This window comes from Choloepus didactylus, chromosome 2 (genome assembly GCF_015220235.1).
Source record: "Choloepus didactylus isolate mChoDid1 chromosome 2, mChoDid1.pri, whole genome shotgun sequence".
In the NCBI taxonomy this organism is placed as follows: Eukaryota; Metazoa; Chordata; class Mammalia; order Pilosa; family Megalonychidae; genus Choloepus; species Choloepus didactylus.
Genome location: NC_051308.1, coordinates 59,270,984 through 59,297,867, shown reverse-complemented (window position 1 = coordinate 59,297,867; position 26,884 = coordinate 59,270,984). Strand labels below are relative to the sequence as shown.

Genomic DNA, 26,884 nt, shown 5'->3' with positions numbered 1-26,884 from the left:
TTGCCTGAGCTCTTTTTAGTGCACGACAAATGGAGAGTTGGGAGAAGGCCTGAGCGAAGGCACGGGGTGGAAGAGAGCAGACCTACTCAGGGCTTTCCTCTAGAGAGCTGCTGGCTTAGGTGCTCTCTCACCCCACACTCTTTCTTGACTGCAATCAATGCCACCAGGTTGTCCTCTTCAGCCCGAGGACCCTGTGGTCCCTGCTTAGTAGTTCAAGCTCTAGAGAACTTACAGATCATGGGAAAGAGGGACAAACAAAGTGCCCAGACTAGCCTAGACCTGAAAATCTGCCCGAAGAAACCGGCTCTCCTTCTTTCCAAAAGGGCAGCCTGCCCCTCTCTGACACCTGATTCTTAGTGGCCTGGCCTGGAGGAGAAAGAGAACAGGAATGGTATACAAAGAGGCCTCCATTGTTCCCCATGAGTGACTCACGCAGAAACACTCTGTCCCCACTCGGTAGTGCTTTTTCCCGCCGCACTGCTCTTGGTGACTCAGCAGCTGCAGTCACAAGCCCTCTCGGCTGCTCGCGCCAGCCTCCCTCCTGGGCGCCAAGCAGCTTTCTCGTGCATTCCCTAGGCTGTCCGCCCTCTCCTGGCTGGCGGCCCGGGCCTCCGGGAGTGCCAGGGGCAGGTGGTTGGAACCAGATGGAGAGAGCTCTGCAAAGTTTTGCAGAGACCAGGGCCCTGTGTTGAGTCTCTCCTGTCCACCCTGATGCCCTGGGAGACTGGGGTCTCCCTTCAGACCCTCTCCCTCAGAAAGGGAAGTGACAGAGATGCCATTTGGTGTGTGGTGGCTTTTTATTCTGGTGTAGGTGTGGGCATGTGGGGGCCAGGCGTGAGTGGCGGCGTCCAGCTTGGCTGGCTTCCAGTTTCCGGACAGAATCCACCTCATGTCCCCGGTGGGGGGGGGGGGTGGAGTGGGGAGCTAAGGGGCGTGCAGAGGCAGGGGTGCGAGTGAGGAGCAGATCTTCAGTGGAGGAGGCTCGGCCCCTGAGAAGGCTGCTACCTCTACTTCCAGCGCCCGGCGACTTTGGTCTTCCCGCGGGTCTTGGAGCTGCAGGGGAAGCAGGGCCCGCTCAGGGGGAGCACAGGGCAGGGCAGCAGGTCTCCAGGAGGAGGAGGTGGGTGGGGGCTGCTGAGGGTCACGAGGAGCAGCCCGGAGCTGCCTCTAGGGGCAGGAGAGGCAGCAGCCAGAGGCCAGAGCGAGCCCTCTCTGACCCCACACCCCATTCCAAGGGGAGAGGAAGAGGGAGCATCCTGAGGGAACTGAGGAAGAAGCCTGTGAGCTGAAGGGAGAGGAGGAAGAGGTGGGAGCCCAGAGCCACAGAGGAAGGGAGGGAAGGAGGAGGCAGGGGGTGGGCAAGGAAGGGATGCACCTCAGACACTTACACTTTCTGGTTATCATTGATCCTGTTTCGGAGAACATTGATCTGCAAAGAAAGTGGGAAGGACAAAGAGCAAGAGTGGAGCTCGCTCAGCACAGGTTCCCAGGTGGCCTGGGGATGGGGGTGAAGGGGCTCAGCCCAGCAGCGGAGGACGGGGAGGAGGAGGCAGGGAGGAGGAGGTGGAAGGAGCAGAGCTCCAATGCCATAGGAGTCAGCCGTCAAGAGGTTGCTGGAGGCAGAAGACAAGGAGAGGCTTCCTGGCTGCCTCAGTGGCATCTCACCATGGGGTCCCAAGGCCACCACAGGTTCAGGATGAGGATCTCATAAGGAGGGCTTTCCGGGAGCTGAGGATGTGCAAGGCTGGGCCATTGTGTGGTGGCCAGAGCCCCAGGAAATCCCCTAACAGCTCCAGCATGAGCCCACTCTCTTGGGCACTCCTGCCCCATGTTCACCCCATCCCCGAAGCTTTACCCCTTGAGGTGCAGCATCCCCACTTGGTGGTCCCAGGCCCTGTCCTAGGCACTTTCCCAAAGGTTAACCCACCAGACTGCTGTGACGGATTAATAAGTTATTACAAGCAAAGAGCTCAGAACAGTGCCTGGAACATGTGAGTTAGCTATTCGTGGTAGCATTACTAGTAACTCTGTAACCCACACAGTGACCCATTGATGTAGATCCTAGTGTTATCCTTGTTATCTAGGGAAGGAAATGGAGGCACGGAAAAGTAACTAGCCCCAGGTCACACGGCTAGCAAGTGGCAGAGCCCATCACCATGCATTTCTGCTTCTCTCATTGGGTGGGGGTGGCAGGCACCCTGTGGCCATGGGAGCCTGAGCTGTGCTCAGGGAAGGGCAGCAAAGTGGCCCCTACAGGGGAGGGAAGACCCACTCCTCCTGCAGTCAGGCAGAGAGGCCCCAGCAGGGCGTCCAAGTCTGAAAGGGTACAGGACCCTGTTGGCTAAGCCACCCTCCTGCCTGGCTTCTGTACGCCTGGAACCCCAATTAGTGCTCCTGGGACCCCGCAAGGCTGTGGGCTTGAGGCCACACCAGGCCTCAACATAGGGGACGAGAAGGCAAGGGGCTGCCTCTTGGGCGGCACCCTCTCCACGGGGTGCCTGGCTATGCACATCTGGGTCCTCCAGCCCACTCAGCCTCTGAGCTGCTGCCTGGAGGCTTTCCAGGATGTCAGGATGGGAGGGAGGGAGACCCCTGGGGCTGGAGCCCCAGGAAAGTGATTCTGCTCAGCCCCAGCAAACCCTCAGCCACCTCCAGCGAGCAATGGTCACATGGTGGGCACTGAACACTGTGGGGGGGAGGCAGGCAGGGCAGGTGTGGGCTTGATGGATAAGGGAGACATGGAAAGGGGCCTGGCCGGCTGCAGTCACGTGCGACCCCAATCAGACCAGGAGGAGCCGGAAAGCCCGGCTCAGGGACACGGGAGGAGGAGCAGGGCGGGCTCACTTCGTATTTCTGCTGCTTGATCTTCTCCTGCAGGTCAAACTTCTCCCCCTCCAGGTTGTAGATGCTCTGCCACAGTTCCTTGGCCTTATCCCTGCACAGGCCAGCGTGGGGATGGGGTGGGAGGTGGGGATAAGGAAGGGACCTCACCAGCCTTCCCTCTGATCCTGACCAGCCCCCAGGGATCCCAGCCCTCCTTCCCACCTCGGGGTCTGCCAAGGATCCCCCAGCCCACCCTACTGGCCTGGCCCCACCTGGGATAGGGTTGGCAGTGCCCAGCACTTAGGAACCAACACCAGGGAAAAGTTCTGGGGACAGGGAGGAAGGGGGAGAATCCCAGAAGGCTCCACTGTACAAGAGGGTGCGTTGAAGCTCAGAGAGGGGGGAATCCTCTTTCATCAACAAAGCGCAGACAGGAGCCCGCCTGACCTGGGCCCACCCAGCTCTGGCCCCATCCAATGTGCCCTGGCAACATGTGTGAGGCGATGGCGCCCCCTGGTGGCACTCAGTGAGAACATGCCCTCTGCCCTGACAGGGTGGACCCTTCCAATGCCCCGAAGACCTCCCCACCCCACCCCCGGCCCCCACCTCAGCTGATCTTCATTCAGGTGGTCGATGGCCAGCACCTTCCTCCTTTCAGCCAGAATCTTCTTCTTCTTTTCCCGCTCCGTCTGCCTCTTCCCACTCTTCCGCTCCGTCTGGAGGGGGTGTGAATTAACAAGGCATCAGCTGGAGCCCACCCCCCACCCCTACTGCCAGGCCTCCCAAAATCCAGTGGGGTGTGGGGTGAGGCCTACAGAAGGACCAGTTTTTTACCCTCTTATTCCTGCAAAATCCCAAGTGCACAACTTCCTGGGTTCCCTAGAGACACTGGGGGATGGGGCCCCTTGCCCCTTGGCCTCTCCAGTCTCTTCCATCTCTCCCCAGGCTGCCACCTCCCCACCGAGCCCAGGCTCCATGCCCCTCCCCTCCAGCAGGTGCCCTTCCCTCCCGGGGAGCTCCCCAGAACCACCAGGAGGAAGCAGGGTTGAAGTTTTGGTACCCACCTGGGCCTGCAAAGCCAGGAAACCATGAGAGAAAGACCCAGAGAGAAAGACAGAGACCAGACAGACACACAGAAAAAGGGCAGGGCATGAGGCAGAAGACAAAGGCAAAGAGAGACAGGGGGGAGAAGGAGAAGGTGATTCAGACTCTCACTGTAGGCAGACTTGTTTATTAGGATGTCAGTCTGGGGGTTAGGGGAGAGACTTTTTATAGCAGCACCAAGCCAAACCTGGCTGGGGTGGTCACCGTGGGAGCAGAGGCAGGTGGCTGGCCTAGTTCTGAGCAGGGGATTTTGGAAATCTAAGGAAATGTTCTGAAGCCTCTATTCCACAGAGAAAATCAGTTTTTACATACTCTTCCACCCCTGAGAGTATCTGGTAGGAGTGGGGCACAAACATTAGGAATTGAGGATAAGTTTCCAGGGATAAATGCCACCTCACATTTGTGTAGCATGTAGGTGCATTCCATGTTAGCTCACTTGGTCTTCTCAACACAGGCAGGGCAGGAAACATTAATCCCATTTTACAGATGAGGAAACCGAGGCTGGGAGAGGTTGCATCAGGCCACATGGCTGTAAGTGGCAGAGCTGGGTCTCCAACCTGAGCTCTGTCTCTAGGCAGAAGTTTCTTCCAGCTTTCCCCATTCATCTCAGGGACTCCTGGGCACCCTGGAGCCAGGGGTGCTCTGGCCTCTGTCTGTAGCCCCTACCTTAGCAGGCCCTCCCAGTAAAAGCCCCAGTCGGGCTGGGTGTCAGCCCAGGGGGCTTCAGCCTCCTACCCACAGCAGCTGGGAAGTTCCTCCTGGATCCAACCTAAAGTCTGCCCACCAGTTTGGACACCTCACTCCTTGGGGACACGCCGGAACCTTCCGGTGATCAGTGCTGCTCCCCTGCCTACCTTCTGGATGTATCCTCCAAAATGCATCATGTTGGACAAAGCCTTCTTTTTCCGGGCCTCATCCTCAGCCTTCCTCCTGTTCTCCTCCTCCTCTCGCCGGGCCCTCTCCTCCTGTTTCGTGGGAAGGTGGAAGAAGAGAGCAAATTGGGGTTGGGGGTAAACTCTGATTCTGGGCTGAAGCTGGTGATCTTTATGGGTGAGCTGAACTTTCTCTACCCTGGGCAAGGAGCTTCCCAAGGGTACCTCCAACTCATAGCCTGGCACACAGGATTTGCACAAGACATGTTTGTTGAAGGAAAGAATCAATGCATGAGGTTCTGATTCCTGACTGTGAGCTCCCATCATCCCCTCATGCTGGGGAAGGCCTATCGCTTGGGAGGGGCCTCCAGCAGCAGATAGAAAGAGGGCTGTGGGACCTTCAGCACCCAGGTAGCTCATGCTGGGAAAGGGCTGAGACTGGAGAATCTTTTAAAATTCCAAGTTCATCGTCTGTCTTGTTCACTGGTCATTGTCAGAGCCAGGACAATGCTCTGTGCTGAGCAAGTGCTTGTTGTCTCTTGATTGAATCAATATCTATGAGTAGGGAAGGGCCTGGAGAGCTGCAGGGGTCCCCATGGGCCTGGTGGGAGCTGCCCCAAGCATGCTGGGCGACCCCATGGGGCTGGGGCTCACTCACAGCCAGACGGGTCTGACGCTCCTTCTCCCGCTCATTGCGGATGCGCTGCTGCTCGGCCCGCTCAGCTCGCCGTTTCTCCTGTGGGGGAAGAGGCAAAACCTGCCCAGCGTATGCAGACGGGGGAGGTGTCATCATCAAAGGTGCAGGGCCCAGCTGGGGGAGGGGCACCGAGGAGCCCACCAGGAAGGTTCCCTTGCAGGAGTCTCGGGGCGGTGGCTGTCCACACTGTGAGGTACGGCCAAGCCCCATCCTCAAGGACTTGTGCTCTCAGCAACTCCCGGCAGGCAGAGGCAGCCCACTGGACAGGGGAGCCAGCATGGAAGAGGGCCCTGGTTAAATAAGGATGGCCGGCAATGGGGCAGTGCGGTGGGCCCCAGTGTCCATTACTCATCGTGGGGATTGTCTTCGACAATTTGAAAAATGTCAGGCTTCTCCATCTCCCACAAGGGCTGTCCCTGCCCCAGCCCTGGCAGCTGCTCTGTGCTCAAAGATAGCCAAATCCTCAGCTGCCAGACAGAGCAGTGCGTCTTTAGAAAGACAAGTTTGGTGGAGGAAAAAAATGGAATCAAAAGAAAGTTCCCAGCGGAATGATTTGGGATTTGATAGCTCAGACCCATCTTCCTTTCATCTGTATAGGTAGCTGTGTCAATGGGAAGGAGCAGGGGACTGGGATGGGTTGACAGGCATTGTGATGAGTCATTCCACAGCCAGGACCTAGGTTGGGCCCCATGAGGGGGCCAGAGATGAACCAGACTCAGCTCCTGCCATCGAGGTGCATCCAGTCTGGGGGTGGGGAGAGATGGTAGGTACCCAAGAACCCCAGTGCAGGCAGAACATGAACCACGCAGCAAGAGAGCCTCCAAAGGCTCTGATGGACAGCCCAACTGGCGGGGGGTAGAGGCACCAGGGAAGGCTGCCTGGAGGACATGGGGCCTAAGGCAAGGGGGTGGGGGGCAGGGTGGGCCCCTTGGGGAGCACTGCCATGGGGGACTTGACACCCACAATCCTGTCTTTGAGTGAGATGAGTTCCTCCTCTTCCTTCTTCCTGTTCTCAAAGTGAGCCTCTATCAGTGTCTGCAGCTCATTCAGGTCCTTCTCCATGCGCTTCCGGTGGATGTCCTGTGGGTGGACCACTGGGGGTCAGAGGCTGCCCCACTCAAGTCCAGGGGAGAGACATGATGGGTGGGCCAGATACCCCCCTCCTTCAAAGCCCCCTCCCCCTCCCCCTCCCGCATTCAATCCAAAAGGCCTCTGGCCAGGCCTGGGCCTTGGTAACTGTGATCTGAATCCAGGACACTGTTGAGCCTGGCTCCCAGCCTGTCCCGGCTCCCAGTTCTACAGCCCACAAGGTTTCTCTCGCCCTACTTGGGGGCCCTGTGACAGCCCCAGCCCAGGCCTGCTCTCCCTGCAACCACCACTCACATCAAAGTCCACTCTCTCTCCATCGGGGATCTTGGGTGGCACCAAGTTGGGCATGAAGGGCCTGTTAAGGAGAGGAATAGGGAATCAGTGAGCAAGAATCCCCAAAGGGCCCGAGGGACAGCGGGTGCCCAGGCAGGCAGGGCCCCTCTTCTCAGCGTCCCCTGCCCCAGCCACCCACAACAAAAGTAATGACACTGGCATCAGTAACAAGAGCTCAGCAACCTAGAGGACACAGAGCCCTTTCACTTATATCATTTTGTTCTAGCTTCACGACGTACATGGAAGGTCAGTATCACTGAGAAGACAGAGACTCAGAGAGGTAGAGTGACTTGCTCAAAGCCATGCAAGCAGGGAGCAGAGAAGCCATGACAAGATGACAGGTTTGTCTGACTCCAAACTCCTGTAGTTGGCTCTGAAGAATCTCCCCAAGAATCCAGGAGTTCTATGGCTTCATCTCAGCCCCAGCACATACTTTCTGCGTGACGCCAGGCCCAGGCAGATCCCTGGTCCTCAGTTTCCCCAACTGCCCTCAGTTCTGTGCAGGGCCAGAGGGAGGCTGAAAGGAGATGCTGCAGTGTACGGACAAGTGGCCAGGAAGGGGAAGGTGCTGGACAACTGGCTCCAGTTGGGATTGTCTTTGTTTTCAAAGACTGTAGATGCAAGAAGCCTGTGAGCGCGCTGAGTCGCCATCTACTGGTGGGTTTAGCAAGGCGGAAAAGGAAATGCTCCCAATCCAACATGGCCACCTCCAGAGCCGTTTCTCATGTGTGTGGTGCCAAATCGTTTCGCCGTCCCCACCGCCTGTGACTGTCTGAAACCACCACACCAGGACTGGCATGGTTTCATTGCTTGGCTCCCCCAAATTTGCTTTCCTCTTCCCCAGGTCCCACCTCAGTGGCAACAACTTGCGGGGGTAGGAAAGGGAGTCTGCCCATGGCCACCACGATTCACACAGTGCCTCTGTGCACCAGTCTGTGCCAGGGCACGTGGGTGATAGTGGAGTGTGGGGTGGGTTTCAGCCCCCACTCAGCCCCTCAGGCTGTGCAGGACACAGCCTATGTAGCAGTACTTGGTGGTTGGTGCCAGCCACACCTCCAGCCTATGCCCATTGCCCCACAATGCACCCTGTCCCCTTCCCATCAGCCTCAGGGCTTCACCCTGCTGCTTTGGGCCAAACGTCCCCTCCAACTAAGCATTTTGGACTCATCCCTTCTAGCTCCAGTTCCACCACATCAGAGCCCCCAGGGAAATGGTAAAAAGGGTACTGCACTGTCTATCTTGGTGCCCCAAGTTCTGCATGAGCATCTGGAAGTCTGAGCAACAGGGAGGTAACTCGCCACACTACTGCTAAGCATGGCCCAAGTCTTTACACTCATGACATTATGAAAAGAACAAAAAGAAGAGGCAGCCTTGCCCAGTCAACCTGCTGGCTGCCCTCACAAGCACTGTTTCTTCTGGCATTGCCTGTGTTTCCCCCTCTGTAAATGGACCGGCTGCATCTCACACTCACCTGGGCTTGGGTTTGGACTCCTCCACTGGACCATCTGGAGGGGAGAGAAGCCACACTCAAGAGTCAGAAGGTCCTGGTTCTGGCCCCAGCTCTGCCCCAGAGGAGCTGGATACCTATGGGTCTCTGTTTCCCCAACTGCACAGTGAGCCCCTTCCAGCTCTGGGGTTCCATAGTTTTCCAGGAGATTCAATAAGAATTGAGGCAGTAGGGGCTGCAAACCCCACACTCCATCTCTCAATGTAGCTCCCAGTGGGATGCTTCAGGAGGACAGCTAAGTCCTGGCAGGTTGCTCACACTCTCAATGTGGAACTTAGAGCTTTCTCTCGTTTACCAGTTCTGGGTGAGGCAGCTCTGCTTTTCTCAAGCCTCACAATGAGGGTTCCTGTGGAAAGGTCCTTTAGGGCTCTGGTGCCAGACTCCCCTCCCAAGTCTTTGCCTTCTTGGTTGCTCCCTGGACTTCCTAGTGACCATGGGGCAAGGAAGCTGATTGGCATGACTCCAAACCTGAGCCAGCTGTCCCTTCACTCAGGAGGTATGATTGGGACCCTCTAGAACCCTGGCCAAGGCTGCAGTACCACAATCCTGAACCAATAATTCACGTGGACCATCTAGCACTCTTCCACTGAGCACCATCAAAGCAGCTCCTCTGGGATGTGGAGGGACAGAGGTGTGGAGCCCATCATCCAATGCATGCAGCTGCCACCAAGTCCTTTCCTCTCCCAGGAGCCCCTTCACCTGTTCCCACCCCACCTTACTGGAATGATCCCTGTGGACAGTCTCCCCCAAAGCTACTGTAAGGATTTCCTTGCAACCTGAAACCCCTCCCCCAATGGTCAACAGCTCTTACCTTCAGCCTCTTTAGCCTCCTCTTCTTGTTCATCTTCTAAACAAACAAACAAAAAAATGAGAAATCAGTAAAGGCTCTTGTTCTGGGCTCAAGCCTAACCACCAAAAGCCTTCTCCACAGATGGGTCCTAACCAAAGTGCTGGTTTATGGAGTCTGGGAGCATATTTTATTCACACACATGCCCCTGGGTCCAAGACTCAGCCTGACACAAAACAAGCACTCAGTAAATGTTCATTGATTGAACACTGGACTGTTGAATCCCAGCCCTGAGGGGGTCTTGGAGACAAGAGAAGCAGAACCAAAGGGGGAAGACCATGTTTGAGGGGGGGATTCTTACTCCCATAGGAATGACTTTGGGAGCTCTCACCATCTCCCTGTGCCAGTTTAGATGTATTATGTCCCTCAAAACGCCATGTTCTTTAATGCAATCTTGTGGGGGCAGACATATTACTGTTGATTAGGTTGGAATCTGGATTAGGTTGTTTCCATGGAGATGTGACCTACCCAACTGTGGGTAATACCTTTCATTAGATTATTTCCATGGAGGTGTGGCTCCACCCATTCAGCATGGGTGTTGATTAGTTTACTGCAGCCCTATAAGAGGTCAGACAGAAGGAGCTTGCTGCTGCAGCTTAGAGAGACATTTTGGAGAATGCCATTTTGTAATGCAACCTAGGAGCAAGCAGACACCAGCCACGTGCCTTCCCAGCTAGCAGAGGTTTTCCAGACACCAGCGGTGTTCTTCAGTGAATGTACCCTACAGTTGATGCCTTACCTTGGACATTTTATGGCCTTAAAACTATGGCTTCGTAACCAAATAAACCCCCTTTATAAAAGCCAATCAATTTCTGGTGTTTTGCATAATGGCAGCATTAGCAAACCAGAACACCCCTAAGCCTCACGACAAAGCCCCTGATGCCCGTACTCCCAAACCTTACCTTCTGCCTTGGGCTCCTCAGTCTCATCCTCAGCCTCAGCCTCACCTTCCACCTCCTCTGCGGCTGCCTCCTCCTGCTCTGGAGAAATGAACCAGATACCATGAACAACCAGGTGCCTCCTTCTTGGGCTCTCAGGCAGAACCCAGAACAGAGACCAGACAGGGGAAAAAGGGGTCAGGCTGGGGGTCCACAACATCCAGGTTCCAGATGAATTTGGGGGTGACTGATGTAAATAACAGAGGGATGTTCAGATCTTGGTTGAAACTAGAGGTCAGAACATTACAGCTTAAGGGTCAAATCTGGCCCTCAGCCTCTTTCCATGAATAAAGTTTTATTGGAACACAGCCACATTCTTTGGTTTATGTATTGTCTATGGCTGCTTTCATGCTACAACAGCAGAGTTGAGTAGTTGTGACAGAGACATGTGATCCAGAAAGCCTATAATATTTTCTCTATCTTTTTACCAAAAAAGGGGGGGGGGGGTGGTTGCCAACCCCTGGTGAACCACAATAGAAGGGTGTGATTGGGTTCATGAAGAGTCCTCTTGATCTAAACTGTCCTCTCTGGGAGTTTGGGAATAGGAACTGGGCCTTTCCAAGAGTGGAGGCCCCTGGGGAGCCAGAAGTCTGGGGTAGGAGTGAGTTAGGGGGTGGTGGGTGCTGTAGGCAGCATCAGATGAGGGGCAAGCCCAGCAAGGGTCTGCTGGTTCCTTCTGCCCTGATTAGCCCCCTTTCCCCAACGGCCTCTTTGGCAATATAACCCCACCCCAATCCCCAACTTTCCACCCCAGAAATTCCACCCAGTGATCTGGCACCACTGAATGTGTCCTGATGGAGGTGTGAAGTCGAGAAAGGCCCTGTCCTGGACCCAGTGACTCCCCAAATCTAGAGACTCTTCATCCATATCCAAAGAAACCAAAACAGCAAGAATGGGTGGAGGGATGAGATGGTCAACACTGAGATATCTGTACTATCTGGAGAGTTGGCAGGATCTTTCTATTTTCATCCTCTTGCTTGCCAGAGTGTGGACCCCACCTCAGTCAGGAGCTTGGAGTAGAGAGACAGATGACACAGAGAGGACAACACCAGGCACAGGGCCCGGCCTGGAGGAAGTGCTTGGTAAATGCTCGTTGAGTGGCTGGCTGGCAAGTGGTGACAAGAAAAAGACTCAGGGTGGAGACAGAGGCCATCACGCCTTAAGGCCACATGAGTCCTCTCCTAGGTCTGAGTCCTCTCTGAGGCCTGGAGATGGCACCTCTTTGATCCCTGCAAGAGCTTTATCTCAAAGAAGACTCTTCCAGAAGGGACGAGAGTAGAGACCTGGCAGCAAGGACATGGCCAGTCACGGGATCCACATGTAGGCCACCTTTTAAAACCTCTGCCCACCATCTGATGTTTCAATTCTCTGCACAGTACACCTCACCCCCATCCAGTGGTCACACATCTGCTTGAACATTCTAATCACTGGGAGCTCACTGACTCCCAAGGCCACTCACTGGATCTTGAGGCATCATTCTTCTGAAAATTAAACCCAAATCTGTCTCCCTGAAATGTCATCCCCTGGACCTATCCTAGCCCTGGGGATTGGGAACAAGTCCAATCCCCCATCACCCCTTAGCAGCCCGCACACATTAGAAGGCTGTCATCGTGTCCCCTCTGCTCTGGCTAGCTATTTCCAGTTCTTGCTGCTCTTCAGATGACTATGTCCCCAGGCCCCTCACCTCCTGGCCACCCTGCCTGGGTGCTGGCAAGTTCAAAGGGAGGCCCAGGCACAGGTTACTGGTATGTGCAGTGGGGGCAGAGCAGGCTACTCATTCCAGGCATGAGTCACCTTCTGTGGCCACACTTGAGGCCAGTCAGGAGATAAGCTGGCCTGGTCCCTTCCCCCCACCCAGCCCAGGGGAAAGATCAGGGATGAGGAAGGAGGAACCAGTGGCCCTGAAGGAGAGGAAAAGCCGAGCTCTGGGGTCCTGAATTACCATCTGAACCTGGGGAGGAAATGATTGACCCACTCCACACCAGCCCTCCACTTCCCCCAGAGCAAGGCCCCGCGACCGGCACGCTGGCTCTCAGACAGCAGGCAGTGGAAAGCACAAGAAAAATAAAAGCTGTACTACCATCTTCATCCTCTCTCCAGTCTTCCTCTTCTGAGGTTCAGGGAGTGGCAGCAACAAAGGGAAGAAGCGAGACAGGTTAGTCTTGGAGCAAAAGGACCAGGACAAGAGCTGCAGGACAGTGCAACGGTTTTAAAGAGGGTCGCTGTGGAGTTAGGCCTGACTTTGAATGCCTAATCCACCACTTTCTAGCAACGTTGGGCAACTCACTTCTCTCAGTAACGTCCCTGAGCTTCGGGTGCCTCATCAGAAAAATGGAAATAATTATGCTCATTCCTCACCCATTGACTGAATGCTCCAGAAGGCACAGAGCAGCTAGCATGAGCCTGGCACATGAGAAGCATTCAGCAGGTGGTAACTGGCAGCTCCTGTCCCTGCCTGTGTACTACACAGCCTCAGCTTCCTGCTCACTAAGACAAAGGCCTCCAAAGAGCAAAGAGTGGGCAGCAGTAGGCTCCCATCACACCTCTCCCATGTTCCTGTCCTGACTGAGCCTCTCAGATATCCCACAGAATATCTCCAGTTTCCATCAGTCATACTTCTGAGAGCTCTGCTGGACAGCCTGGCACCAGGGGCATCTGCCAGGAAGGGAGTGACCCCATCTAAGGAAAGCCCAGTATCATAATGTAATGGAAACAGACTGGGCTGTGTTCTAGATACAAATGGCTGCCCAAAGAAAGAGATTATAGAAATTTGTAATATTTCTCTCCTAGAAGAAAAGGAACATTCTTGAGACTGTCCACCCTTATAGGCTCACTGGAACTCCATCTAGAACTTGTTCCCTTTTAGCCATTTATAGCTAGATACGTAGCATGTGGGAGAGCGTTTAGGTGATTAATTGCAGGAAAGGCAGATGCTTCCATCGCAGTATAGAATTATTTTGTTAATTCACAGCCAAATCCTACTACGTGGAGCAGGCAGCTTGGTCCCAAATCCAGAGGTCCATGTCTCAAATTCCACCACCCAAGACCTGTTGTTATGAGCCAGCAAATCTCCCAAAGCAAAAGACCTGCAATATCACAAATCTGTACAGGGAACACAGCAGAAGTGGGAGCCAACTTTATCTCTTATTCAGAAAAGGTATTTCAAGCAGCTTCTGAAGTGTTTGATGTTCAACCAAAAGTGACTGCTGTAGCCACTTTCGGTTTCACCTGCAACTTCTCTTTGGTCAGACACCCTTGAAACAGTCCTAAACATGCAGGAGGCTCCTCATTTTCCTGAAAAGGCACAGGGAGCAACAGAGGGGCCAGCTACCAGCCCCTCCACTTTGTCCCTGCACCTTCACGGAGGCCCTCCTTCTAATGTCCACACACTACCTGCTGGAGTGAAGTATTTTTCAGAATTTGCTGAGCCCTAGGGGCAGGGTCGAACCTTTCCAGGGAACGGAAGCCTGAAGTACCTGAAGGCCATCTTGGGCCATTTGGGGGCTGGGTGAGGCCTTTGGGTACTTCCATGTTTCACTCACTCGGAAAGAAGAAAAGTTTAGGATGTTCTTTCAGTGAGATATGGGACACAAAGCTGAAGAGATAAAAGTTTTCACAGATCAAAGAGTAGAAGCAACAAGGAACTGAGGGTCAAAATGGGTCTTTTGCAAGATGATAATAATAATAATAATGGAATAGACTCTTCATGCCTATTTGAAATGTTTCAGATAACTAAGCACTTTCATATATTTATAATCTCGTTTGAAAAATTATTGAGTTGAATGCTTTTAGGTGTGATGCTGCAATCGTAGTTATGTTTTTTTAAATAGTGCTTATCTTTTAGAGATAAATCCTGAAATATTTAAGCATGAGATTATAGGATATCTGGGAATTATTTTGAAAGCTCTAAAATCACTGTGGGGAGATGGAGCACAGATGAAGATTGGCCATAAATTGATGATTATTGAAGGTGGGTGATGGGTACATGGAGGTTCATTATTCTATTCCTGCTACTTTTACATGCATTTAACACTTTCCATGATTTAAAAAAAAAAAAAGTTTGATAAAAAGCAAAATCAATTAACTGGAAAAAGTGGTGATTCTGCTTGAACAAAATGGCAGACAGAAGAGACAGGTTTAAACATTTTGCCTCCAGTCCTGAGGGACCAAGGTTACGACCACTTTCCATTTAGGAGCCGCAGGGATATTTTCTCAGTTGTAAGAGGCAGAGACAGACCAGCTGTTTCCCAAGATTCCTCCTTTCTGGCCCTCCGCCTGCCCAAGGTACGTACCTTCCACAGCCTCTTCTGCTCAGTGGAGAAGGCCAGGCAGCAAGAGAGGAGAGAAAAAGAGGTGGGTCAGTTTCAAACCACACTGTCTCGATCCAAATGTGTACACATGTGTGCACTTACCTTCCTGCTCCCTGCAATGGAAAAAAAGAAGCTGTCAATAGCATATACACACAGGTACGTACACACACATGCACACTCATGCAACACACCTGTACACACTCACATACACACGTATGCAAATGTATACATGCACACTGGCTTCTCCCCAAAGATTATCCCATTTTTTATTTCCCTCATCACCTGATGGACTTTGCACTGCTCTGCACACCCTGGAAGGGCACCTGCTACCCCGGCCCACCCGTCTCTCCTCCATGCTAACTCCCACTGTCCTCAGCAAACTTCTGCTTCAGCCAGCTTGGTCTCTGCAGCGCCCTGCCCACTTACTTATTCTTATCTCACCTCTGAGCCCTTTCCTAGGCTGTATCCCTTTCTAGAAAGCCCTTCCCTCTCTCTTCTCTCTCTCTCTGAATCCTAAACAGGTAAGACCTGCCTTCTCCACACTGCTTTCCCCTGACTAATTCAGCCCCCACCAACCTTTCTCCCCTCTGAGTTCCTGCACTATGACCCGCCCCCCCATCTTCGCATCGGGCCAGCTTGCTACTTCTTCTGGACATGTTATGTCCTAACATCCCAATAGGAAAGTAAGTTCTGTGAGGGCCATGCCTGAAACTCTGTTCCCTGGCGACTCCCCTCCAGAAGGATAGCTGTTTGATTCACCAACTGGGCCCTACCCCTGCTTCTCTCCAGGAAGGGACTGTGGGTGGGGCACAGCCAGGAGAGAGGGGATTTCAAGACAGGTGACCACAGAGTTCCAGTTGGGTGTTGTGGGGGCACGAACAGCTCTGTGGCCTCTGGAAAGTCACTGAACCTCTCTGGCCCACAGTTCTCAGGGGACCCAAGCTCTCAGATCTTCCGCTGGTGGCCCCTATCGACCCCGGAGACTCAGTCTCTTTACCCTCTAACGTTCCCCAGCATGAGTTCTGCCTGGGATCAGCAGCCCGGAGGCCCAGGCGTGGGAATGAAGGGGATATGCCTCTCCTCAGTGTCCTGAAAACAGGCGGCGCCACTGCCACCCAGGATGCGGGGCCAGCTGGGGGCTCCCGATGCGCGCGCGCGAGGAGGGAAGAGGGGCGCCCTCAGGACGCTCCCGGTACTCACTCCTCGTACTCTTCCACCGCGTCCTCCGTGTCCGACATGGTCTCGGCGCTCCCTGCAGAAAGGAGAGAGCTGTCAGTGTGGCCGAGAGGGGAAGCCCGTCTCCCTGGGTTCTCTGAGAAGCGCCCTGGCCCCGGTGCAGAGAGCGGGCGGACAGGCCCGGCTGAGCATCCGCTCTGCCCCAGAGCCGCGGCGTGACCTGCAGCGAGGCGCTTCCTCCTCCGCGGAGAGGAGACCGCGACCTCCACAGCACCCGGAGGCCGGGCAGCGAATGTTCGTTTGCTTCCTAATCCCGCAACAGCCAGGCTTTCTGGTTATCAGTGATGGGGTTCAAAACATAGTAACTCCCAAGATAATATTTCTAATGTTTCTCAACTTTTCCAGTCCTCGAAGCCTGCCGGGGAACAAAGCCTGCCCAACCGTCCCCATCCCCACCCCACAAGGTCTGTTCATTACTGCAAAAAGTTCCCAGGGGTGAGTGGTGTGTGCAGACCACGGAGCACTACTCAGCAATAAAAAGGAACACAGTGGTGATACACAGAACGATTTCAATGACTCTCCAGGAAATTATGCTGAGCAGAAAAGGCCGATCCCAAAAGGATTCCCTTTATATAACGTCCACGAATTGGCAAAAATATAGAAATGGAGAGCAGATTAGTGGTTGTCTTGGATTAGGGACGGGGGTGTGTGTGAAGGGTGGGTGGGAAGTGGGTGTGGTAATAAAAGGACAAGAGGGATCCCTCTTGTCAGTTTGGAAACTGTTCAGCATCTTCACTGCAGTGATGCATACGTGAACCTATACAGAGTAACACTGTCTAAAGCTTAACCACACGACAGAGCACACTAAAACTAGGGAAATCTCAACAAGATCATGGATTATGTCAGTGTGACATTGTCTTGTAGTTTTGTAAAAATGTCACCACTGGTGGAAACTGGACAAAGTGTACACAGGATCTGTGTTATTTCTTACAATAGCATGTGAATCTACAATTATCTCAAAAAAATTCAATTAAAAGATGTTTCCCTGGGCAACTCATTTTGAGGTACTCCCTTCACTGCAATAGGAATGGACGATCTAGACTCAACGTCCTCTTCCGTGAACTTGCTGAGTGTGTTTGGACAAGCCTTTTTAACATCTCTGAACCTCACTTCATCCCCTGTAGTATGGAGATAAGTAGGCAAGTCCTGGTACTCAGGGGTCTTTATGAGGAGCAAATGGACATAAATGGGTTTTTGAAAAGTGGAAGGCATTAGGCAAATGTCAGGTCTTACAGTGCAAGTGCAAGTGTAATTGAAGGGAGAAGCCATAGGGAGAAATGGAACGAGCAACACTGACGTGAGACCAATCTCGTCTGGAATGCTGACTCTGTCACACATTTGCCTATGTCCTTGGAAAGGTCACTTGACCTCCCTACACCTCAGTTCCCTCGTGTGTGAAATACAGATATCTTGCTCTTCCGGAAGGGGTGTCGAGATTTGAGCTGGTGTCAAGTGCCAGGCACAGAGAAGGGCTATTATGCAACTGACCTAGACCATAATCGAGCACAGCTCCAGGCATGCTTTTCACTTGGTTGAAGTGTGAATGGCGACCCCTGGAGGTGTGCAGCATGGCAGCTCTGCCATGTCGTGATGTTGCTGGGAGAGAAGGGCCAAGGTGATGTGAGGGTGGGCACAGCCTGAGGAGGGAGTAGGATCAGAATGATGGATGTGACCCCTTCAGCGAGGCATCTCCTTTGCCCCCTGCCTCTTGCCCCACTCTGGGTCCAGCCAGCACTGCAGCCACCTACTCTTGACCCAGGCTGCAGGGTGAGGATGGCCGCACGACAGATAACAACTGCTTACTCCCTCTCCACTTCTCCCTGATGGGCACATCCCTCTGCAGTGGCCGAGACCAGCCTGCAGGCACCTGTCTGTGGACCACCTAATGAGAGCCGGTGCTCTGGGGGATGGAGGGTGATGTCCCCACTGGCAGCCCCTTTGAGGCTGTGGGGTTCTGAGGGGGGTTGCTGCACTCTGCATGCAGACCTCCTCAGACCCAGCAACCAGCATAATCTTGAAATGGCTCTTTTGAACCTGCTCTGATTTTGTCCTGTCCTGTTGGATTCAGGACATGCATAGCTGCAGCTATGCAAGCCCCTCCCCTCCTCCGTTTGCCAGGGGACAGGGTGAGAGGAGTACTGTTTCCATGGCACTCTGGGCAGATGGAGCCAATTTTTGGCCCCTTGGCAGGTGAGAAGATACAATGTCACATGTGGAAGGGATCAAGATGGGGGGTAGAGGCCTCAGTTTACTGAAGAGAGACTCAAACCCCAGTGTGTTCCCCAGTGAGTCCTTGGGATGAGAGTGATCAAGGAGAACAGCCCCCTGGCCCCAAGGTGGGTGGGAAGCCATGGGGCAGATGAGAGTTGCCCTGAACCTCAGGGGAGCAGTCTGTCACTCTAGGGAGGAGGGAGAGTTTTCTCAGGGAGATTGCGTATGGCCAGCCTGGGGTCAGTGGTCTCCAGCTGCCTCTCTCCTCTCTTGCTCTGCCCTCTCCCAGGCTCAGAACCACTGGGCATGGGGCTGGGTCTCTGGGGAGAAAAAAGCATCTTGGACCCCTCTTCTTATTCCTGGGAGCATCATCCAGCTCCTGAAATAGCATGCAGACCAGGGAAGAGTCGGGGGCGGCATTCAGCTGAGAGGACACAGCCAGGCCACTCACTCAAAGGCAGTGCCCAATGAAGGGGAAAGGGAATCGGCCGGAGCTGGGGGCTCCAGGATGGGTGACAGTCATAAACTCGGCAGCACAAAGTATAAGAGTGCCTTAGGTCACCTGTATCCATAAGGCCACCTGTAATCACACCTCCACCTGCTTCCACAGGCTGCTTTCTAGCCTAAGTCACTCCCAGCCAAGAGATCAGGGTCACTTTTCCTGGTCAGTATGTGCTCATAAAGCAAAAACAATAGAGGGCACAAAATACTGACCTTGGGCTCAAGAGATCTGGGTTTGAAACCCAGCTTTCGCTGTGTGGCCTTATCAAGTCATTTAACCTCTCTGGGCCTCACTTACCTATCTAGGGAACAAGTGTTCAAGTTCCACCCCTCAGAAACAGTCTCTGAGTTTTGCAGGCCCCGTCCCATCCCATCCCATCCCTCGGCATTCAGCTGGAATCTTCCTAAGCCTGCAGCTGTTGGCCCAGGAGGAGAGCTGGGGGACAGAGAAGGGAGAGTGGGAAGGGGGAGGGAGAGGGCAGCAGGCAACCTGATCCTCCCAGATTCTTCTTGCGCCCAGAGAGCATGAGGGCTTGCCCTGTCAGACATGGGTCAGAGGAGGAATTTGGGAGGTCTGATGGCTTCCCAGCTGCACTAGGCTGGGGAATGTGCTTTGAAATTCCTTACACTCCAGGCAACCCCCTCCCCAAATATTTCCTCAACCTGTCCAGGAGGGGCTGAAAAATCAAGAGAATCTCTGTCTCTACCACTCCCAGGTGCAGAGCTAGGCCTCTCCCATGGGGTGTGTTGGGGCAAGAGTCACACTTGCAGGGAACCTGGGAACTAGGATCAGGGTTAACCCTTTAATTCCAACAAGCTGGGCTTGCACCCAATGAAGGGATCCACCAGCAAGGGTCTTTCTTGCACCAGCCCCTCCAAGTGTCCCTCAGCCCTGGGGAAGGAATAGAGCTGGGTCAGGGAAGTCAAATGAAGTTCATGTGTCAGCTTGGAGATGCACTCCAACTGTCCTTGCTTGCTTCTGGACATTTGGTCTTTCTCAATGTTTCCAGGACGATTCCTGAGTTCACGGAGATGAGAATTTGACCACAAGGACTGATTTGACCCCAAGCCTCATTCTGCTCTCTGGAGCACAAGAAGGACCTGTCTGAAAAGGTTTAGGTGGCCCTTCTTTGGGGGAAGTCCTGTTGGTCAGAGCTTCATAATATTTGGAGCTGGTAGAGGTCAAGCAATTATCCAGGCCATTCTACAGATGAGGACACTGAGGTCCAGGGAAGGAATATGGCTTCCCAAGATTATATGACCTGCAGATCCAAGACTCAAACTCAAGTCTCCAATTCCTAACTCAGGGTTCTTTCCACTCCACTGCCCTAGCCTGGGAATCCAATCCCAGTATCACCCTCTGTAATGTGGGGCCCATGTTTCCCATCAAAATGCCATATCCTCCTCTAGATGGAAACATGGACCTCTATCAATTCTGATACCCACTCAGGGTGGACTCCAACAGGCTGGGGAAGGGGGCCAGGCACCAGGACCCTCACCCACCTCCTTCACTCCCAGCTCTCCCCTTCCCCACGGCCACACGTTCGAGACCTACCTCAGAACAGGAGCTGCCGAAATCTGCTCAGCCTGGGCAGGGACTGGGTGAGGGCAAGGGATGGAGAGGGCTTTAAGCAGGCGGGCAGGCTGGGGCTGCACGAGCCAGCCGAGCCCTGTGGGGGGAGGAATGTGCAGCAGGAGACACAAGGGGGAGGCGGGTGGCGGCGGGGAGTGGGGGGTGTTGGCTGCTATTTTGGCAGGTGTCAGGGACAGGGCCAAAGGAACATGTACCCCACGCCATATAAGCCCATGTGGTTGTCCAGCTGTTCAGATAAGCTATTTAAAACCAGAAGAGATATGCAGGGAACAGGGGAGGGAGCAGGCGTGTAACATAAAGCAGCTGACCCTCTTGAAAATCCTGATAAAGCAGATGCCAGCAGTCCAGGCCCAGAACAGATTTCAAGAATCTCTGGTCCTGGTGGGCAGAGGCTAAGCGCTTGTCTGCAGTCCCTCTTGAAATGATGCTGTGGATAAAGATGTAGTCCAGGCTTTTGGCTGCTCTCACTTTGCTTGTGCTGGACTGAGAGGCCTTGGGGAGGCTACAGGCTTTGCAGACCTGTGTGGATATCTGCAAAGCGGGTCTTCTTCTCCGTGATCCCCAAGGCCATGTGACAAGCCCTCCTCAAAGGGAATGAACTTTGAAAGGTGGTTTGCCTTGGACACGCAGCTGGGTTGTGTGAGCAGGCCAATGAGGACTGCCGAAGTTTGTCTCCCACAAGCTTTAGAAACAAGCCACACAGGGCATGATTCCCTAAACCTGCTAGACTGTAAGATCCATAAGGTCAGGGCCCAAGGTTTTTTTAGGTTTTGTTTGCATGTGTATATCCCTGACCCCTAGTATAGTGCCTGGCATGTTGTAGTACCCAATGCATGATGAAAAGGAAAGAGAGAGAAAGGACGGCAGCAAGCCCGGTGGAGGGAGCAGGATCTGCTCCTCAATCTCTCCAGCCTCTCCTCTGGACCAGCCTCATGCCTCCCCGTGTGCCTTTGAGCCCCCTGGCATGTCCTCACCTTGCCCTTCAGTGATCCACACTCTTCTCTGTTTCCCATGGACAGAGAAAGTCAGTCTCACCCTCTCTCTGCCACCTTCTCTCGTAACCACATCCAGTCCTCCCAGTCCTTAAATCCTTCCCTCAGTTCTGCTGCTCCAGAGCTACCATTCTGTGCCCACTGCTGAGGTTCTGGAAAGAACCTTCTGCACCCAGGACTCTCATTCGTCCATGACTCCCACTCCCACCCACTATGCTGTTGGGATTTTGCCCGCATCACACAGCTGAAACTACCTCCTCCACAGTCCCCAGGAGCCTCTGTGTTCAAAGGCCTTGATTCCCCACCTCCAGGCCTCTCCCAGCCATGTGGTTCTCCACGTCACCAGCAGACCAGCGGCAGGGCAGGCTGAAGCCACACACCTGCCAGCCAGTGTCCTGCGGGAGAGGGGAGCCACAGGGAAGCAGAAGATGCTTGTCAGAGAGAGACAGGTGGATGGAGCAGATTCACAGGAGAACAGTTAGGAAGGAACCAAGCTGTTCTGTGAGAGAAAGAGGAAACTCATCATCTTGCTTTTCTGTTCTAGCCCACCAGGGCCCAGCCATATTTTGTGTCCTGCCCAGGAATTTAGGAATTGTTTTTCCTAAACCCTCTCTTAACTTAAGCTGCTTTCAGTGGGTTTCCGTTCTTCAGAAGCCCAACCATCCTTAGAGCAGACCACACCTTGTTCAGATACCTGAAAGAGGGATCAGGGCATCCAGATCCCCAGAGGAAGTACCCTGTAGGTTCTTGGCATCAATGGACTAAATGTGCAGTTTAATTCAATGGACTAAATGAGAGGTCTGAGGCAGGGACTGAGCTGAGAACCAGGCCTTTATGTGGTGAACAAATCTAGCCACCATCCCACAGCCACACTTCGACATAGTGGGATAGTTCCCAAGCTGTTTTGGATGCCGCCATTCTCACAATTAGATATTAAGTCAGCATCTGGTGCTAATGGTAGAAGAGAAAAGAAAGAGATGATTCTTAGCCAGAAGTTGTACTGACCGAAGTTTGTGCTGGAGTGGTGCTTGCAAGCGGGAGGACCCACAAGAGGACAGGACCCTTGTGAGGGTCTGTAACAGTTTGTACATATTATGTCCCCCAGAAAAAGCCATGTTCTTTGATGCAGTCTTGTGGGGGCAGACATACCAGTGTTGATTAAGTTGGAACATTTGAATTAGATTGTTTCCATGGAAATGCACCCCACCCAATTGTGGGTGATATCTCTGACTGGATAGTCTCCATGGAGGTGTGGCCCTGCTCATTCAGCATGGGCCTTGATTAGTTTACTGGAGCACTATATAAGCTCAAACAGGAGTGAGCTTGCTACAGCCAAGAGGAACACTTTGAAGAATGCACAGAAGCTGAGAGAGGAGCTGCAGATGAGAGACATTTTGAAGACGACTGTTGGAAGCTGATGCAGACATTTTGGAGAATGCCATTTTGAAATACAACCTGGGAGCAAGCAGCCTCCAGCCACGTGCCATCCCAGCTAACAGAGGTTTTCCAGATACCATTGGCCATCCTCCAGTGAAGGTACCCAATTGTCGATGCATTACCTTGGACACTTTATGGCCTTAAATTCTGTAACTGTGTAACCAAATAAACCCCCTTTTATAAAAGCCAATCCATTTCTGGTGTTTTGCATTCCAGCAGCATTAGCAAACCAGAACAGGGTCACAGGTCACTATGGCAAGAAAGCAAGAAAGCAGAAGGTCAAGAACTGATGGGTGGGAAGGGGTATGTGTGGCTGCTCTGTCTCCAGGGAGCACCAGCCAATGCAAAACCAATTTGAAAAGACAGTGAAAGGTGTTTTTTTGGCTTAGGTTTGTTTAGTTTTCCTAGCTCCTGCCACTCAAGAACATTGCTATAATATCACCAGCTTGTTACAAACTTAAGAAACAGCTATCTCAGGGAATAAACCCCAGAGTTAACATTTTAAAATATTAAAATGTACAGTGTGCCACAAAAGATTACAACACCAAGAAACAGGAAATGATGGCCCATCCAAAGAAAAGGATAAAAATCCAGAAAACATTAACGAAGAAGTCCCGACTGTGGACGTACCAGATAAAAACTTTCTAAAAAAGCATCAATATGCTCAAGGAGATAACAGAAAATACAGAGAAAGAACTAAAGAATATCAGGAAAACAATGAACGAACAGTATGAGAATCTCAGTATAAACAGAAATTTAAAGGAACCAAACAGAATTACTGGACTTGAAGACCACAATAACTGAAATGAAAAATTTCCAGCAGGATTTCAACAGCAGATTAGAGCTGGCAGAAGAAAGAATCAACAAACTGAAAGACAAGGCAACTGAAATGAGTCAGCCTGGAAAAGTGGAAAGAACAAAGAATTATAAAAAGCTAAAATAGCCAAAGACATCTTTGGGACACCATCTAGCATACCAATATACACATTTTAGGAGTCTCCAAAGGAGAAGAAAGGGGAAGAAGGAATAGTCAAAAGAATACAGAGAATTTCCCAAACTTAGCAAAAGACTTGAATATGCACACCCAAGAAGCCCAGAGAACACCACATAGGATAAGCATGAAGAAAAACACACCCCATTATATACTGATCACACTATCAAATATGAAGGATAAGCGTACTGAAAGCTGCAAGAGAAAAGCAACGTGTTATGTACGAAGGAGTCCTGACTAGATTCAGTGCTGGTTTCTTATCAGAAGCCATGGAGGCAAGAAGGCAGTGCTGAAAGAAAACAATTGCCAACCAACAATTTTATACCTGGTGGGATTTTCTTTCAAAAATGAGGGAGAGATTAAGACATTCCCAGATAAACAAAAGCTGAGGGAGTTCATCACCACTAGACCAGCCCTACAAGCAAAGCTAAAGGGAGTTCTACAGACTGAAAGAAAGGACACTAGGCAGTGGTTCAAAGCAGCATAAAGAAACAAGGACCTCCAGAAAAAATAACCATTTGAGTAATTATAAATGCCAACACTATCGTATTGTGTTTTTGGTATGTGACTCCACTTCTTACTTCAATACAGGTGCAAAAATGCAAGTGCATAAAAAGTAATGATAAATCTGTGGTTTGGGACATGCAATGTATGAAGACATAATTTGTAACAAGTACAAAAAGGTAGGGATATGGAGGGGTATAGGAACAGTGTATATGAATGCTATTGAAGTCAAATTTGTATCAAATCAAATATGGCTTTTACATATTCATGACTTTAAAGGTTAACCCCATGGCAACCATAAGAAAAATATATTAAAAAATATATCCAGAAAGAAATGAGGAGGGACTCAGTATGGTACAGGACAAAAAAAATCAAATAAATATGAAAGTAGGCATTAATGGAAAAACTGAGGGACAAAAAAAGGTAAAGGACTTACAAATGCCAAATAGCAAAACAGCAGAAGAGAGTCCTACATTGTCAGTAGTGACTTTAAATGTAAATGGATTAAACTCTCCAGTCAAAAAGCAGAGATTGGCAGAATGGATTAAAAAACATGAACCAACTATATGCTATTTACAAGAGATTCACCTTAAATTCAATGACATAAGTAGGGTGGAAGTGAAAGGATGGAAAAAATATATACCATACAAGTAGTAAGCAAAAGAGATGTGGGATAGGTATAATAATATCAGATAAAATAGACTAAGTTAAAAACAATTGTAGGGGCAAGATGTCATTGTATACTGATAAAGAGATCAATTCAACAAGAAGACTCAATTATAAATATATATGTGCCTAATGGCAGAGCTCCCCCCCAAAAAAATAAAATAAAAACTGACAGATCTGTAATGAGAAATAGATGGTTCTACATTAATAATAGGAGACTTTAATACACCACTTTCAATAATGAATAGAACATCTAGACAGAAGATCAATAAGGAAATATGAGACGTGAATGATACTCTAAACCAACTAGACCTAACAGACATATATAGAACACCTCACCCAACAAAAAAGGAATTCACATTTTTCTCAAGTGCATATGGATCATTCTCCAGGATAGACCACATCTTAGGTAACAAAATAAGTCTCAATAAATTCAAAATATTGAAATTTTATGATGCATCTTCTCCAACCACAATGGAATGAAGCTAGAAATCAAAAACAGAGGGAGAAATGGAAAATTCACAAATATGTGGAAATTAAACAACATACTCTTCAACCAATGGGTTAAAGAGTAAATAACAAGGGATGTTAGGAAATCTCTTGAGGTGAATAAAAATGGAGATACAACATACTAGAATTTATGGGATGCAACAAAGGCAATGCTGAGGGAGAAATTTGATAGCTCTAAGTGCTTACATTAAAAAAGAAGAATCATTTCAAATCAGAGGCCTAATCTCAAAACTGGAAGAGCAAAAAAAAAGAAGAGCAAACTAAAACCAAAGCAAGCAAAAAACAAAGATTAGAGTGGAGGTAAATGAAATACGGAAAAAAAAATAGAGAATCAACAAAACCAAAAGTTGGTTCTTTGAAAAGATCAACAAAATTGACAAACCTTTAGCTAGACTGATGAAGAAAAAAACAAAGAGGACACAAATGAATAAAATCAGAAATATAATGGGGGATATTACTTTGGTCCCATGAAATAAAAAGGATACTATAAACAACTATACACCAACAAATTAGATAACCTCAATGAAATGGACAAATTCCGAGAAACACACAACTACCTACACTGACTCAAGAAGAAACAGATGATCTTACAAACCAATAACTAGTAAAGAGATTAAATCAGTAACCAAAAACCTCCCAACAAAGAAAAGCCCAAGACCAAATGGCTTCACAGGAAGGAACACTCCCTAATTCATTCTGAGGCCAACACCACCCTCATAACAAAGCCAGATAAAGACACAAGAAGACAAAATCACAGGCCAAATCACTTATGAATATGGATGCAAAAATTCTCAAGAAAATAATAGTACACCAAACCCAACAGCACAATAAAAGAATTATATACCACGATCAAGTGGGATTTATCCCTGGTACACAAAGGTGGTTCAACATAAGAAAGTCAATTAATGTAATACACCTCATTAACAGAATGAAGGAAAACAACCACATGATCATCTCAATTGATGCAGAAAAGGCACTTGACAAAATCCAGCACCCTTTCTTGATAAAAACACTTAGAACACTAAGAATAGAAGGAAACTTCCTCAACATGATAAAGGGCATATATGAAAAACCCATAACTAACATCATATTCAATGGTGAAAAACTGAAAGCTTTCCCTCTAAGATAAGGAACAAGAGAAGGATGCCCACTGTTGCCACTGTTATCCAACATTGCTTTGGAAGTTCTTGCCCAAGTTATTAGGCAAGAAAAAGAAATAAAAGGCATACAAATTGGAAAGGAAGAAGTAAAACTTTCCCGATTTGCTGACAAGATCATATACACAGAAAATCCTGAAAAATCCACAAAGCTCCTAGAGATAATAAATGAATTCAGCAAAGTGCCAGAATGCAAGATCAAGACCCAAAAGTCATAGCGTTTCTATACATAAGCAATGAGTAATTGAAAGAAGAAATTAAGAAAAAAATTCCACTTACAATAGTAACTAAAAGAATTAAATATCTAGGAATAAATCTAACCAAGGGTGTAAAGGACTTGTACATAGAAAACTACAAAACATTGCTAAGAGAAATCAAAGAAGACCTAAATAAATGAAAGGACATTCTGTGTTCATGGGCTGGAAGACTACATACTGTTAAGATGTCAGTCCTACTCAAAGTGATGTATAAATTCAATGCAATTCCAATCAAAATTCCAACAACCTTCTTTGCAGAAATGGAAAAGCCAATCAATCACCAAATTTATGTGAAAGGGTAAGGGGCC

General features: G+C 50.6%; 1 protein-coding gene across 2 annotated transcripts; it reads right to left on the bottom strand.

Annotated features, from left to right (window-relative positions):
- Positions 1 to 642: 642 nt before the first annotated feature.
- On the bottom strand, positions 643 to 20,252 carry TNNT2 (troponin T2, cardiac type). Of its 2 annotated transcripts, XM_037825064.1 has the most exons (15): positions 20,024 to 20,252; positions 15,721 to 15,772; positions 14,623 to 14,633; positions 14,503 to 14,517; positions 10,175 to 10,252; positions 9,237 to 9,272; positions 8,390 to 8,423; positions 6,880 to 6,940; positions 6,460 to 6,576; positions 5,458 to 5,535; positions 4,782 to 4,892; positions 3,430 to 3,539; positions 2,845 to 2,935; positions 1,389 to 1,429; positions 644 to 1,053 (listed from the first exon to the last, which is right to left on the bottom strand). In XM_037825064.1, exons 2-15 carry the CDS (start codon positions 15,756 to 15,758, stop codon positions 1,008 to 1,010), a joined length of 867 nt encoding a protein of 288 aa, XP_037680992.1. In that variant the 5' UTR covers positions 15,759 to 15,772; positions 20,024 to 20,252; the 3' UTR covers positions 644 to 1,007. The 2 variants fall into 2 exon arrangements, with proteins under 2 accessions (XP_037680991.1, XP_037680992.1); XM_037825063.1 differs by lacking the exons at positions 14,503 to 14,517; positions 14,623 to 14,633; positions 15,721 to 15,772; positions 20,024 to 20,252 and having other exon boundaries at positions 643 to 1,053; positions 10,175 to 10,564.
- Positions 20,253 to 26,884: the final 6,632 nt, after the last annotated feature.